The 15770-nt window shown below is 47.9% G+C and overlaps 1 protein-coding gene across 2 annotated transcripts in view; it reads right to left on the reverse strand.

Annotated features, from left to right (window-relative positions):
* LOC141548675 (heat shock factor protein 3-like) overlaps positions 1-15770 on the reverse strand; it is a 53281-nt gene that overhangs the window by 8755 nt on the left and 28756 nt on the right. Inside the window, exons 4-9 of one of the 2 annotated variants that reach the window (XM_074277730.1) lie at positions 13895-14022; positions 9407-9482; positions 8892-8953; positions 7075-7156; positions 6737-6903; positions 2323-2547 (exon numbers count right to left, since the gene is read on the reverse strand). In XM_074277730.1, coding sequence (XP_074133831.1) covers positions 2323-2547; positions 6737-6903; positions 7075-7156; positions 8892-8953; positions 9407-9482; positions 13895-14022 — 740 coding nt within the window. The remainder of the gene's footprint in view (positions 1-2322; positions 2548-6736; positions 6904-7074; positions 7157-8891; positions 8954-9406; positions 9483-13894; positions 14023-15770) is intronic. The other variant, XM_074277731.1, reaches the window with a different exon arrangement.

Raw genomic sequence — 15770 nt, forward strand, 5'->3', positions numbered from 1 at the left:
CCTTATGTACACAAGGGAGAAGTGAGATGGGGCAAAGGGGAGAGCCCCCGCCCTCGATATCCCACAGATCTGCTCTTGTTGAAGCACGGCTGCCAAGGTACCCAGTTAAATCTCTGAGAAATCCTGACTGAGCTCTCGGACCTAGTGCAAGGCAAGGAGAATATGAGGCGGGGCAGGGAGAGTGCACCGGCTCCTATTTCACTTCTCTCTTGCCAGAAAGAAAACAACAAGAGAGTGTGTGTGCAGCACTGGACTTTCTATCAGAATGGACCTGTTGGATGTGGGCTGTTCATTTGGCCAAACTACTGAGTTGTTTTTTTGTTTTTGTTTTTGTTTTTTCCCCCATTCTCATTTTTTTTTCCTTTGTTACGATGGATGGTTTAGGGAGTAATGGGAAACAAAGTAAAGTGTGAAGGAGAAATATAAAAACACAAAATTGGAACAAAAGTGTCATTTCATAAAAATGTAGAAAGGAGGTGACATTGAAATTGGCTTGCTCTAGACCTCAGTTTGTTCATCTGTAAAATGGAGGGGTAAGACCAGATGATCTTCAAGTTCCCTTCTTGTAAATTCTACATTCTATAATTCTATGTTACATTCTGTCTGAAAGATTTTGCAATACATTTTGCCATGTGAAAAGAAAAAAAAAAAAGGAAAAAGAAAATCTACAGACGGCTATGTGGTTGGATAAACTATTCATTTCCCTGGGCCTGGCAAAGTTCACTTGTGCCCACCCTCTCCCCACGAGCGGGGGAGCGAGAGCCCGGACGAGAAGGCCCAAAAAAGTGTGCCAACACCATCCGATTCTGCAAAGGCGTGCTGACGGGGCCGAAACCCGGGCCACCGCCTCTCCCTCGCATGCCATTTGCAGTTTTTTTCCTGGGTAGAGATCTGCTGACGCTAGTGTCTTCACAGCTCTGATTTAGTAAGGCTTTCTGCTGAAGCGCACACAACCTTCTCGCTTCAGGAAATGAAGACATCCTTTCTGCCATTGTTTTGGGGCCAAGCCTCAAATAGCTACTTGCACATGTAAGAATCCTGCCACGGAGGAATACCAACCCAAAGGGATTCCTCTCTGCCTCTGAAGATGCCCAGGCTCCTCTGTACCTTGACTCTACTTAATCCTTAAGCCTGGCTTTCCCTCCCTCCCTCCCCTCTTTTTTTTTTTTTTTTTTGGTCCGTCTCCCTCCCTCCCTTCCTCCTCTTTCTCTCCCTCCCTTCCCCCTCCTTTATTTTGGTCTACCTCCCTTCCTCCTCGATCTCCTTCTCTCTCTCCCTCCTACCTGTGACCTCCTCACTTACTGAATTCTTCCTGCTTCATCCCTTACAGTCCAATTCAAATATCACTTCTCCCCCCATGGGTCAGCTGTGCCCATCACTAGACCATGAGCTGCACGGTGGCAGGCACATGGGTATGGAACGAAGTGAAGGGAATTCAGGGCAAGGAGCCCAGGGCCTTCCTCTGTGCCTGGTCGTTGTTGGGGAGTGTTATTCTTGTTGTTGGGTTTTTGTTGTTGTTTTTTTTTGGGGGGGGTAGAGAAGAGAGGCAGACTTAGTGTCCTCGACCGCTTTTTGCTATCTCATTAAATTCTCCATGGCCACAGGGAGCCAAGGGCATGTTTTCAGAAGTCTTGAATTTGGAGTTGGAGGGGCTGGGTTCAAATGTCAACCATGCTAGTTACCAGATGCATGATTGTGGGCAAGTCACTTCTCTCTGGGCCTCAGTTTCCCGCCGTATGATGGGGTTCAATATAATGTCTCCTTTCAAAAGGAAGCACTCTACGCATAAGAGACAATCTGTTTCACACAAAGCCTGGCTTTGCTGTTCTCTATGGGAAGGTTCACATTTGCCACCACACTCTGTTCACTTCAGAGGACAGGCAGAGGAATAAGGCTGATGATTTCAATGACTATAAACAACTCCCCAGTGTTAATGAGGTGCCTGGGCCAGCATGGGTCAGAAGACTTGCACCCAGAGCTTTCAGGCTCAAAGGCCTGCTCTCCATACACCCTCAAAGCAGCCGAAGTAAGGAGGGTTTCAAGGTTCCTCCAATTTGGGACTTAACTGTAGCAATAAAGAAAGTGGTGGACTCGATTGTAAATAGTGCCCATCAGCTACTGCAACCACTCCCCTAGCAGAGCTCCTCATTTCCCTACTCCAGTCTGAGGACTTCCACTGTCAGCAGTGGCCCATTCTTGAGCCTTACCATGGAGGCCTCAAGGACTTCCAAGTGGAGCCACTTCCTGCATGAGCTTCACCCCGTGAAAACCTCACAGAACTCCCCCCAACTCTTCTGGCCCTCCCCGATGGGAGTAAGGTACCTGTCCAAAAAGTTCTGGGCAGTCATGCAGTTGTCGTTCAGGATGGACTCAATCATGGCAGCATGGTCCTCAGAATCAATGCCCTGGGAGGGGTGGAGCTCCAGAGGAAGGTCCATAATATCATTAGGCTCCAGAGGATCATCAGTGATTTGAAGTGGGCAGTCATTCATATCCAAGTCCAGCCCGAAGGATGGCATCATGTTCAGAGGGGACAGACTGTTACTCCTAAGGAATAATCAACATGCGGAAACCTTTCAGCTCAGACACCTCCCAGGATCTCTCCTCAGCCCCCACATAGGGGGCTGCCTATGCATTCAAAATCAAGCCAACAGTCCACAAGCATGTCCAGCTGAGCGCCTCTATTGACGGGGACCTCATCAGGGAAACGATAGTCATGGCAGCACTGCTGTGGCAGCCAACAACCAGAAACTGGGAGGGTGCCCATCAACTGGGAGTATGAATGTCATGAAATATCAATGTGAACAATGAATAATCGTTTCAGAGAAACTTAGATGAACTGATGCAAAGTGAAGGGAGCAGATCCAGGAGAAAGATTTACCCAACAGCAACATCATTAAGATAACAAATAACTGCTCAGTGTAATGGCCTATCAGGGTTCCCGACTCTGTGTCTGCAGAAGCAGACCTCCGGTTTCAGATAGGAGCAGTGTGTCGATCGGTTTGGCTTGGCTCTACTGATTTGTACCAACAGCCACCTTTTACTTTTTGGAAGGGAGAATTATGGGGAGCAGTAGCGGTGATACAAAAGTGAGAGAGATGATGATCATCAGCCCATTAAAAGACTCATAGAAAAGAGAAGGAAGTAGACTAGAAGATGCAGCCAGCAGTGTTTAAGCTAGTATATTCAACTTCATAAATACTTTTAAAAAACTTCTTCTTAAAAAGAGTAGAGGAGGCAAGTTTGCCCGAGCAGTACCTGGAAGCACACAGGCTAGGCCTGCAATGGATGTGAGTCTTTTCTTCAGTCCCCTGAGGGAAGACTCCGCTTCATACTACCACTGTGGGGCAGCCAGTCTTACCGCTCCCTCCCTCCACCTTGCTACTTCTGTACTGGGGCATGATGAGAACCTCTCCATGATGGCAAGAGCCATCCCTTTATCAATATGGGAGTGTGGTCCAAAGGAAAATGAACTCAATTTAGAATCAATGACGTGGGCTTCAAATCTCAGCTCTCCCACTTAATACCTGCACAACCCTACACAAGTCCCTTGCCCACCCTGGGCCTCACTTTCCCTCTTGATAAAACGGCCTCTACTGGCCCTTCATTCTTGCCCTAGGATCCTGTGAGTGATGTCGGACCATCACAAGGAGGGCTTGGTCTAGATAATCTCCCAAGTCCTATATACTCAGCAGTCTCTGACAATGCCAGATACCGTCTATTCTTCCCTACGTGTGACAAGCCGGAGGAGCTTGGAGTTCCACTCCTGCTCTTCCGGAAGCCAGGCTCCCATCGGCCACTTTGGCAACGAGGGACTACCATCGTCATTGCCCATCTTGCTGAAGCTTTTAGGGGCCACAAGAATTTTCTCACAACCTTGGGAGGAAGGACTTCAAGGATTACTTCTCCCATTTTCACTGATGGGGAAAGTGAGGCTCAGATTGGAGCAACAGCTTGTCTAGTCCCAGCCATTGTTGAAGCTGGCCTTCTGGACTTTTTGTTTTGTCCTTCCACCAGGAGTTTATGAGGCGCTTTTCTTACAGGAAGCCCCCAGCTCCCCTCCCCCCAAGGAAGTAAGAAAGGATAAGGAGCTGAAGTACAAAAAGGGGAGGGGGAAGGGAGGGGGAAGGGAGGCTTCCAGCTGCTAAGGCAGAGGCTAATTTTCCCAAAGGATCAAATGTTCCTTTGCACAAGGCTAATTAAGTTGGACTTCCAAGGCTAATTAAGTTGCTTAAGTAAGCGTGATTTTCCATCTCCTTTCTTACTTGCTAGTTTGGAGAGCTGTCAGTATGGCAGAGCTGCCCGAAAGCCCAAAGTGGATAATTGGGGCTCCTCCAACTCGATGTGCTGTAGACAGGCCCACTTAACAACCATCACTCACTGTATTATCTCCTAGGACATTTTAACAGCGGAGTTGGAACTCCACTTAGATCCCTGTTCATGTTATTCTGTCTCTGCTGCTGAGCCCTGCTGTGGACAGTTGGTATCCATCCCCCCCAATTCTTCCCTCCTAGTATCCCCATTATCTGCCAGCATTAAGACAGCAAACCTTTCTTTACTCTAATGCTTTTAGCAATAATCCCAGACCTGCGAGGTGCATAATGCTAAGCATCATCTTCTCCCTCCCCCTTTAAAAACAAAACAAAACAAAACAAAGCAATCAGAAGAGGACATTAAGGCTCAGCTCAGAGAGTTGAGCCGACTCATTCAACCCCTTCTCTCCCTGTGAGCCAAAGGCAGGGTAGAATGCCCGTCTCGGGATTCTGAGTCGTGGCCTCTTTCCACCACCCTACTCTGCAGGTGGTGAGGGAGCAAAAGCTTACCCAAAAGAGGTCAACATCTGGAGACCAACACCAGGCATGCAGCCATTTGTGCCTTGCCCCCATCTTCCCACCACAATCCACTGTTCAAAATAGCTATACAGGCAAAATTGTGGCCCCTTCTCCCCCCATTTCCCTGCTCCAACAGCTCTTGACTGCCAACTTCCCCCACCCTCCCCCCCAAATAGGTCCATCCCTTCTCCAGTGCCTCTTTCCCAATGCCAATATCCTGAGGCTCCTTCTGGGGCCAAAGGCTCCTCCTCTGGAATGTCCTCCTTCCTCAGCCAGCCTCTGCTCAGACCACCCAGACCTCGCCCATCCCCAGGCCTCTTTTAGCTCCCCAGGCCTCATTTCTGCCCGCCACAGAGGGCCCTTTATGCAGGCAAGCTGGAAAAATCGTCCCTATTTACCTCTGTGTTTGCTTTGGCAGTTATGCAGAACCTCACATTCACCAACGGACTTTAGGGCCTTTCCTAGGCGGCCCAAGTTTCCATTTCAATTTAATGCCTTCGTTTAATGATATTCTTTTAACAAGCCTGACATTTCTGGCCTCCATGAGTCTACTTTAAAACATTTTATTTCTCTGATGAGCAAATTAATTTGTTCAATTGAGTTCTTCGGTGTTAAGTGTCTTGTCTGAAGATGGTGAGCTCTGTGGCCCTGGAGTAATGATGGCTCCAGTCCCTCCGTGGGCTGAACCGGGGGCCTCTTCCTGGTGGGGAGGGGACCCTGGGCACTGGAACATCGGAGCCAGTGAGGCAGCAGGGTGTGAGAGCTCATGGGATTGGTACCAAGTGATCACAGAAATCCTAGCGCTAGAGCTGGCAGGACCTTCTGAGGCATCGAGGGCAAAGGCCCTTATCTTCCAGGGGAAGAACAATGATTTCAAGACAAAAGGACCATTGTGACCATTTGAGTAGTCAGACTGTGGCTCTACCCAATGATCATGTGAAGAACCCTTCTAGAGGGAGCTTGTGACCAAGGATGAGCCTTGAGAAGGCTGGAGAGGCTTATCACCAAAGGCTGGACCACAAGCCAGGCAGATTTTCTGCTACCCCAGTACTTGGGGGGGAGGCGGGGCCCATTCTCTAAAGAAATCCTGGTCTTCAAAAGGCACAATAATAGCAGCTCAGATTTCCATAACACTTTAAGCTTTGCAAAATGCTTTTTGCCTGTTAGCATGATTTAAAAACAACCTGGGAGGTCACAGAAGGAAAAAAAAAAAAAAAAACAAAACTGAGGCCCAGGGAAGAGAACTGCCCAGGGTCACTCGGATAAGTAAGTGGCCAAGAATTTGAACCCCTAATATCTGTGAAGCACTTAGCATGGTTCCTGGTATTTACAGGAACTTAATGAACGTTCCCTTCCTTCCTCCTTCCCTAACTCCAAGGCCATGCCACCAAGTCCCAGAGACAGACATCAGGGGGCGTAGATTGACCAGTGTAGAACCCGTCAGCCACAACTGGGACAGTAATGAAAAGTGTGGGTTCTGTTGACCAAGAATGAGACGTGCTCCATGATTAGGGCAACAAATAGACTATTGAATTTGGAGTCAGGAAGACCCGAGTTCCAATCCCACACCAAATACTTAATCGCTGGGTGCCCTTCCTCTCACTAGGCCTCAGTTTCCCCTGTACAATGAGGGGTTTGGACTTTATGGAGGTTCTTGCCAGCTCTAGACTTAGGATCCCATGGGCAACCCGGGGCAAGTCCCTTCTTCGCTCTGTGACTTATTTTCCTCCTCTGTAAAAGGAGGAGGTTGGACTGGACAATCTAGGATCCCGTGACTCTTGCCCCTATTTGAAACATCCCTAAAAGTCAATTGGCACTTTCCCAGCACCTCACCCTTGGTCCCGAGGGTAACCTTTTTCCTCTGTAGGCACCAAAAATTCCAAAAGGGGAATTCCCATGCTTACCCGTCCATCAGGCTTGGCAGATCTTCAGAAAAAGTTGGAGATCCCATGAAAGTGGAATCTGGGACCCCAAAGTCAATGAGGTCATCATCAATAGCAGCTGAGATATCTTGGATCGTGATGTTATCGGAGTCTTGGACAGTTGGAGGAACAGGCTCCAACACATCCACCTGAACAGAAGCAAAGGGGATAGGAACTGGGGATGAACAGCCTGCTTATATTGACATTTGGTTTTCCACAGCTCCGATGACACAAAAAAGGACCAGAGAATTCACCAGCACTAACATATGGACACAACTGGAACCTCCCCTCCCCACCATCACTCTCTCCATCAAACTCACAGCTTCCCCACTCTCCACAGGGATCGAGACACATTGGCGGCTGAACTTCGAAGGCGGGGAACCAGACACGTCTGGCAATGACCTGCAATGACACCGCAGTCCCATGCACTATTAGCAGTAAGAATCACATAAAGTTGGGCCCACAGACTCCAGGACATCTGGTGAGGCTGTCCCAGTGGGAACAGATTGTCTTGAGTTTAGGTCTCTCACTGGAAATAACTCTAGGCAAGGGTTTACTCAAACTCAACACTCCGACCCTACAAGGGGGGGATTCTTTTTTTTTTAAACTCAGGCTTAAACAAATGTAATATTGAGAACAGTTAATGGAAGCAGGCTTTGTTCACAGACATCATCTCTCCTTTGTTTAGACAGTCTGAGGACGGGCCCTCCAGTCTGGCTCCAACCTCCTTTTTTCCAGCCTTATCTCATGCAAATCTCCTTCATGCGACAAGCAAGACGTCCCGGTTCAAAGGGTGATGGCATTGGGAGTCAGGAGCCCCCTGGGTTTGGATCCCACCTCTGGCATCTACTAGATAACGGACCATAGACCAAGTCACATATGATCTCTCTGAGTCAGCTTTTCCTCTCATCTGTGAAACAGGGAGACTATAGGTATTGCTTTCCAGGGCTTACAATGCCCTTACAGGTCACTCTGCACCCCTTCAAAGCACTAGCAGAACCCCCAGGAAGATCAATGCAAACCCCAGTCGCCCCCCTCTCCCCTAGTGAGAGGAGCCCTCTCCCTTGTCCCCTCTCCGGGCATCAGGCCGGAACCCAGCAGGCCTTTGTGTTTTTCCCACACTTTGTGCTGTGTAAAGATGGTCTGTGTCTTAGTTCTCTGCCTCCTTGGCGCTTACCATACCGGTGCCTTCCACACAGGTGGTGATTAACCAAAGCCTGCTGCCTTCGACTGGAGAGTCAAATCCCTGGCAGGGTACCAAGGGGCTGGTGGGAAGGGTGTCCTGTAGGGAATGCTCTGAAGCCCATTGCTTTCTCCCTTCGAGACTAACACAACGTGCTCGTGACCTTGGGACACCACAGGCCAGGGCTAGAGCTGAGGGACACAGGATGGGTCTGGGGAAGCTCCTGAGAATGCCAGGGCTTGGGGATGGAGGATGAATGCTTGGCTGCATCCCCACCGTGGCTCCAGGACCACCTCTGGGGGCTGGGAGCTGGTTTAAGATGTTGCTGGGGCAGGGCCGGGGAAAATCAATTTCAGAAAGGACTCGGTGCTGTTTCTCCCTGGACCTTAAATCTCTAACAACATTCATAGCTCGGCTAAGGTTTACCAAGCACTGTCCTCACAACAACCCTGTGAGGTAGGTGGTACGCGTGCTATGATCCCTCAGAAGAACAAAGAGCCTCCAAGAAGGTAGTCTTCAGGCAGGGTCAAAAGAACGAGACACTTTCTGAGCTGGAAAACAACCTTATGGCTCTCGACTCGAGCCAAGCCCCCATCCCCCTTCTCCATCATCCTCCCTGGAGCTAAACCAAAGCCCTAGGATGTCTGGTCACTGCCCAGGCCAACCCCAGCTCTGAGATGTCCTAAAAGAAAACTTTTGGTGCCAGCAACTGGGGTCCGCCCACCTTGGGACCAGGCTGCACCGAGGCAGCTTGTCATTAACCCACTTCAAAAACCACGTGCTGCTGCAGCCAGCAGCTCCCTGAGGGCCCAGCCGGCTCTCCTGAAAGGTACCGCTCCCCACCCACAAAATGCACGAGCCACATGTGGGCCTGACTAAATGCCAAAAGCTAAGAAGTGCATTGGGGAAATTATGGCCAGTTCCGGAGAGAATACTAGGGACCAGTAATTTCACCTTTTTCTCTCGACGCCCAAAATGTAGTTTTCTCTCATCAAACCAAGTATGAACTGGAAGATCTGAGAACACAAAGTATATATTTCAATCAGCACCCTAGGCTTCACGTGAACAGAGATTCTCTGAAGCACTACTAGATGCCAACACATTCGCCTAACCTTCAGTTGATGAAAATTTTATGGCAGCCCAAGGGCTCAAGGCTCGGGCAAGTTCCACTCTGCTGGAAAGACTTCCGGCATGGCCTAAGTGGCCCAGAGAGTGCAATGTTCTTGGGGCTAGGCCTGGCTGAGTAAGCATGCAGAGGTTCCCTACCAGTAGGCAGGCCATCAAGAGAGGGAAGGAAGGAGGGCAGGACAGAGGGAGGGAAGAAAGGATGAAGGAAGGGAAGAGTTCTTTGGGAAAACCCAACCCATAAAATCATGGCCAAATAAAGCTCCTTGCTGAAGGGGGTTTCCTGTGCTAACATCAATTCAAAGAAGAGTAAAAAGGAAAAGCCTATGGAGGGCAACTGCTACCTTTGATAACAGCTGCTGCTGTTGGTTGTACTTCTGTCTTAGGTTGCCCAATTCCTTCCAGAGAGCGTTATTATTCCTGTAACATACAACATACAATAGACCCCCAAAATGAAAAGGACAGGAAGCAGCTGGGCCTCTGGATAAGAAGCCGGCTGGCATCTGGGCACTGACAGATGGGTGTCATGTACAGCAGCAGCCCGGCATGTCATCACTGCCTGTCCTTGTCCGGCCAGCGCCCAGGATGTTGTACTTCGGTATTCCCAAAGCTGTGGCCTGCCTTCACGCGGAGTCCTGTCGGTTTTCTCAGCCTGCTCCTTCTTCCCTCCATCTTGATAAATGTCCCATCTCGGAGGACTGCCATGGGTCATTTCAGATGCAAAACCTTTAACTGGGAATTCATATTTAGCTCCTTTTGGCCTCCTAGGTAATCAACTAGTCTGGGGAATTTATGATAATCTTCCCTCCTTAGGAGCGGAGATTTCTAAGAGGTTTCCTAAGCCTGAAAAGACCAGGATTCTCTCCCCAGTGTGAGGAGTGGAAAGAATGATGGAGTCAGGAAGTTTGGATTCAAATTCTGCCTCTTCCACTCACTTGACTGTGTGACCTTGGACAAGTCTCTTCTCCCTTCCTAAGGTAGGCCTTCCTCACCTCTTGGGGGGGGGTTGGTTAGATTCTGCCCAAGGTCCCTTTTGTGTCTCAAATCCCAGGGTTTTGAGTCCATGTCACCTCTGCTGGAAATCCTCATTTTGTCACAATCACGGCGGACAAAGCCTTTCGGGCACATGGTCACGGGCACCCATCTTTCCTCTGCCCCTCCTCACTGGCCTGATGGGTAGGCAGAAAGGCTCAAATGGGGGAGGGAAAGGTCCTTGAGATGGCAAGGGGTCAAATCCAAGGTTGTGAGCTCCAGAACAGCCCATGAAGCTTTTACGTGGGGGGAGTGTCTCCATCAAAATAAAAGAAGTACCACTGACAAATGATGGCAGCACCGGCCTAGAGAGCTCACGCTTCCCTCCGACTCCTCAAAGTGCAGCGGGCTCCACAAATGACAGAGTGCTGTGGGAGGATGGTGGAGTGGTAGCCCCTACCCTCAGTTGATCCTTTGAAATCGCAGAATGTTGCTGAGTATCTTTTCTCTTTGTCGAAGGCTGACTGGGACTAGAGGATAGAATGACCCATTAACCCCTAAGATGTAGCGAGGAGCCCAAAGTTCCCCAGCTCGGACACCAGCCTGTCTATATTGCTGTCCCAGGCTCGGTGCTCATAGGGCTGGGAGATGGGTCACGGCTAAGGGATCCATGGCCCCCACAAACAATCCTGGAGATTGGGATAGCAGATAGCTGTTATTTCAGTTCAAATCAACAAGCACTTAGAAAGCACTGAGTACTCTGCCAGGCGCAGGCAACCCAAAGACAAAAACCAGCACTCTCTGCCTTCGAAGACTTTACAATCTATAAGGAAATAACATGAAATTCCGGGAGTAAACACAAAATATCAAGTTGACACAAAGGCCTTTTGGTGGGGGAAGCTGAAAAGGCCTGGGCAAAGCTAATTCTTGGAGGTAGCTTCCAAGCCGAGGCCTGAAAGTGGCCAAAGACTCCAAGAGATGGAAGTAAGGAACCAGAAGGTAGACATGGAGTGTCACAGTCAGGGAAGAGCAAACAGGTTGGGTTGACCGGAACAGAGACCGCCAAGAAAGGTAACAATAGGAAACTGCTCTGGAATCTGAGGTTCTGATGAAAGCAATCTGATGATGGCCATGATACTTACGCAACTGAGTCCATTCCCAGAAGAATAGTGGGTGCAAAAAGTCTACAGATTCAAGAAGAACAATCCATTTGTGAATTGATTTGTGGAAAAAAAAAAAAAAAAGATTTGTGAAGGGGATTTTGGAGGGGCGATTTTCTTGCTTGTTTCCACAGCTGACACTATGTAAGAGAAGGAAACAAAAGAGACAGGCTTGTGCCAGACTCTGAAAGGTAAGGCTTTAAATGCCAAAGAGAGGAATTTGAATTTCATCTAAGGGGCCATGGGGAGCTATCGGAACTCACAGAACTAGTGGGTGATGCAGACACCTTAGCTTAGGAATATCAATTTGGCTGTCAAGGGGACAACAGATGGGAAAGAGAAGAGCCTCGAGTCAGGGAAAACAATTAAAAGGCTATTGTAGTGGGAAAAAAAAAATCTTTGTGGCAAGTTTCTCTGATAAAGATCTAATTTCTAAGGGAACTGATTTAAATTTATCAGAATAAGGACTGTTGTTCAATTGATAAATGGTCAAAAGATGTGAAGGGACCATTCTCAGGGGAAAAAGCCAAGCTATCTATAACAAATTAAGTTGCAAATTAAAACAACGCTGAGGTACATCTCACACCCAACAAATCAGCGAGGAAAAGGCCAAGCACTGACGGGGCAGTGGAAAAGCAGATCTATTATTAATGGCCTGAGTGGAACATGAACTGGTCCGGTCATTCAAGAAAGCAATTTGGAACTAGGCCCAAAATGTAACTTGTGCATGCCCTTGGACCCAGCGATACCAACATTAGGTATGAATTCCAAAGAGATTAAAGGAGGAGGAAAAGGATTCAGATGTCCACAAATCTTCCCGGCAGCTCCTTTAGTGGTGGTAAAGAACTGGAAATGGGGTTGCTGGTACCCAAAACTTGAGGAAAGGCTGACATATGAATTTGATGGAATAGTAGGTGCTCTTAGAGATGATATGATAAAGGAGAGGTTTCAGAAAATCCTGGGGAGACTTGTATGAGCTGAGGCAGAGGGAAATGAGCAAAGCAGGAGGACAACTTATACAATGACAACAGTATTGGAGAGACACACAACTTTCAGACTTAGGAACTCTAATCAATCACGATTCCAGAGAGCTCATGAAGAAACCCATTACTCCCCTCTTGACAGAGAGATGATGGATGAACTCAGGGTACAAACTGAGGGAGAAGAGGTAGATTTTTGTTGATTAAAAACATCAAAATATAATTTTGTAAAAGGCTACTTTGATAATTCAAGTGAGAAGTGTTGTGAGCACTGACTAAGGTGGAGGATACCAGAGATGCTGGCAAGAAAGAAGTTATAAGATTTACAAGCAGGGAAGCCAATCAAGAGGCTACTGTGATCCAGCTAAGAGGTGCCAAGCACCTAAACAAGCGGAGAAAGGAGCGGAGATGAGATATGGTGTACAGGGAGAATTCGTGGATAGATCCAAAGGTGGGAGGAGGGTTAGAGAAGCTAAGAGTCAAGAACTGGAAATGTCTTTGGGGTTGTGAGTCTGGCCATGTAAGAGGCTGGTGGCACTGTCGACAGAAATAAACAAGATGGGAAGAAGAGTCCGTTTCTGAAGAAAGCTAGATATGAGCAACAAGTAGCCCGTGATAGAATGTAGGCCAGGGGAGTCAGGATAGGAGGACACATGGAGGGAGCTGGGAGGGTGGGATATATAAGCTGCTAAAAGTTTAAAATGACATGGTGAAGTTTGGGGATACCTTGTATAGATCTGGGATCCAGCTACTAGGGAAGATCATTAAACCCACGGAAGCTAAAGAGATCACCAAGAATGTGGAGAGATACAATGAGGATCTAGTAAGAGTCTGAGAAGGCAGAATCGGACAGTTAAAACAATCACCAAGAACAGGGGATATCACGTAGGTCCAGAGAGCAGAGAATCCCCAGAAGGAGAGGGGGTAGTCAAGACAGAGGCTAAGAAGGCTAAAAAGGGTCATCCCTATGCAAAGGGCCTGAGAAGTGAGTGAAGGAGTAGAAGTGGTCCTTTTTACAGACGAGGAAACTGAGGCTCAGAGAGATCCTGAGACTTCCATACAGTCACACAGGCATTAAGTGTTCGAGACAGAGATTTGAACCCAAGTATCTCCTGACTCCAAGACCAGCACTCTTTCCAACATACTTCTTCAACCAAATGGCAAACGCTAGAATATTCTGTTCGGTTGTAACAGTCAGCTCAGATACCAGTTACCTGATCTGCTTAGCACAGAATTGGGGACCAGCTTTTCTGAGTCCCTCACTTTACTGAACCATGTGCAGGGAAGGCAGAGCCTGAAACGAGAAGTTTTGTCTTCTAAATCCAAGTTGTGTTCTTTTTATATCCAGCTAGACAGAACATGATGAAAAATGAGTTGAGATCAGTAAAAACTCCCATCCCTAGAGTTTTGCTCACAATAACTCTTAAGTATTACCATGCCCATTTCACAGATGAACAAGCTGAGGTTCAGAGAGGTCAGGTGACTCACCCAAGGTCGCAAAGCTATTTCAGGGCAGGACTGGGCCTGGAATGCCAGGCTCCTGATGCTGCCAGAATCTAGCATATGATGCGATGTGGGGGAAAGGAAAAAGGGGAGAAAAGGGGCTAGATTAGAGAATGGAAGGGGCAGCCCCCAAACTCCAGCCTTGCACTCTGATGGGCAAGGAGCTTGGAGTTTCTGCCAGAAGGGCGGGGCCCCTGGCACCTGGATCTACACCCACCTCTTCAGGTTTGCCATCGTGTCATCCGTGCCATTCTGCTGCTCCTTGAGCTCGTGCACGTCAGCAGCAAGATTTTTCTGCAAGTCATCGGAACCCCCTCTGGGATCCTCGCTTCTCCCAGCTGACACCTAAAACCGAAAGGGTTACACACAGGTACAGCCGGCCAAAAATTGCCCTTGGGCTCCACACACTGCCCCCCCAGGAGTCTTGCTCGCTCCTCCTGCCCAAATCCCTACCTGTAGTCGTGCCAGGCTGCTTCCATATTGCTGTTGTGTGAAAACTAATGTTAACGTGAGTACTCCTGAGATCCAGAAGGGAGGCAAGAAGTTGAACAGAACAAGAAGTGGTTGTGCCACTCCATTTGGATTCCAGTGCTGACTGGAACACTTACTAAAGGAGATTGCACATCTATCCAAGTCTCAGGCTCCCCATCTAAAAAATATCCCCGGCCAATAGTATACATCCCACTAATCTTCACAGGCCTCTGGTGTCCTGTAAGTCAAAGGCTACTGCAATGGAAATTATTACTATTATTATTGTAGATGAGCACCCAGCCCGCAGCTGAGAAGTTCCATGATTGGCCCAGGTCACATGGCTGGTATGTTTCCGAGGTAGGGCTTCAACACAGGCCTTTCTGGCTCTGAGGCTGGCTCTCAATTTCCTATGGCAGGCTGCTTCTACCATTATTGTTCTGGTTGTCCTTATCATTATTTACATTTAAATTGAAAAGGAGAAAATTGACCCTTTATATATATTTAGCAAGTTATATATTCTGTAGCTACATATAATGGCAGGCACTCAGAAGTTCACAGGAGTTGGAGTACAAGAAAGGAGGCAGTCACCAACCCCATGGCCTACCCGTGTCTATTCACAGAGGCACAAAATAGGACTAACAATCGAGATGAACAAGAGATTCTAAAAGGCAAGAAGGCAAATTAGAGCTCAGGGGTAACCCTGAGAACATGAGACTCTCGTGGATGAGAAATGTGGCTCAGGATGGGCACCCCACTTTATTCAAAAGAAACGGGTTCAAATACACTTTTGTCACATGAGGAGGTCCAAGAACCAGAAAAGGGAAAGCATTATGAAAAACCACCGATGATCCATCACCAAACTGAATGATTGATCATTTTTCACCTGATGATTTTTTTTTTTTTGTTCACTGACATATACTAGAGATCACTTGGATGGCAAGAGGAAGTAATGAGAGATTTGGGCAACGTTACAAGGCTGGGACAGAGGTGAAGAAGGAAAGATGGCTTTGCCTATCTAGACAACTGCTGGGGATCTGGCTGCCCAAAGCAGGGGAACTTATACTTCTTAAAAGGCAGGAACAAAAAGGGGTCAATCCATTCGGGATACAATTCTCGGTAACAGGGAGAAACTGGTTACCAAGGTAGAAACAAAGAAAAGACATGACAGAAAGACGAAAGATAGTTCTTTTAGAGTTTCTAATGGAAGAGAGAAGAATAGTCTGACTTAGACCTAAAATTTTTGGGGGGAAAATTTCAAAGGGCTAAGAAGGGTAGGAAGGACCACCCCTAGTAAAAAGACCTCAAGAGAAGTTAGCCCAGGAAGGAGGGGCAATGCTCAAGAATAAAATTCTGAAGAAACAAAGGGAAACCATTCCCTTGAGAAGGCAAAAGGGGATTATCCAAAGGGACCACTCATTAAACAACACAGAAGACTGGAAACAAGGACAGGTTGTTACCTGTTACAGGTTGTTACTTCTGTTGGGACCACAAAAGTATTGTATGGACCTGTAATAGTGTCAGGAATGTTAACTCTCAGATACAGGGAAAGCTAAGAACAGCCAAAGAGGCCGTCTTTGTAACTCTCTCAGACAAAGGAAGAGGCTCAAAAAGAGACTGGAATC

Source organism: Sminthopsis crassicaudata, chromosome X, assembly GCF_048593235.1.
Source record: "Sminthopsis crassicaudata isolate SCR6 chromosome X, ASM4859323v1, whole genome shotgun sequence".
Classification (NCBI taxonomy): domain Eukaryota; kingdom Metazoa; phylum Chordata; class Mammalia; order Dasyuromorphia; family Dasyuridae; genus Sminthopsis; species Sminthopsis crassicaudata.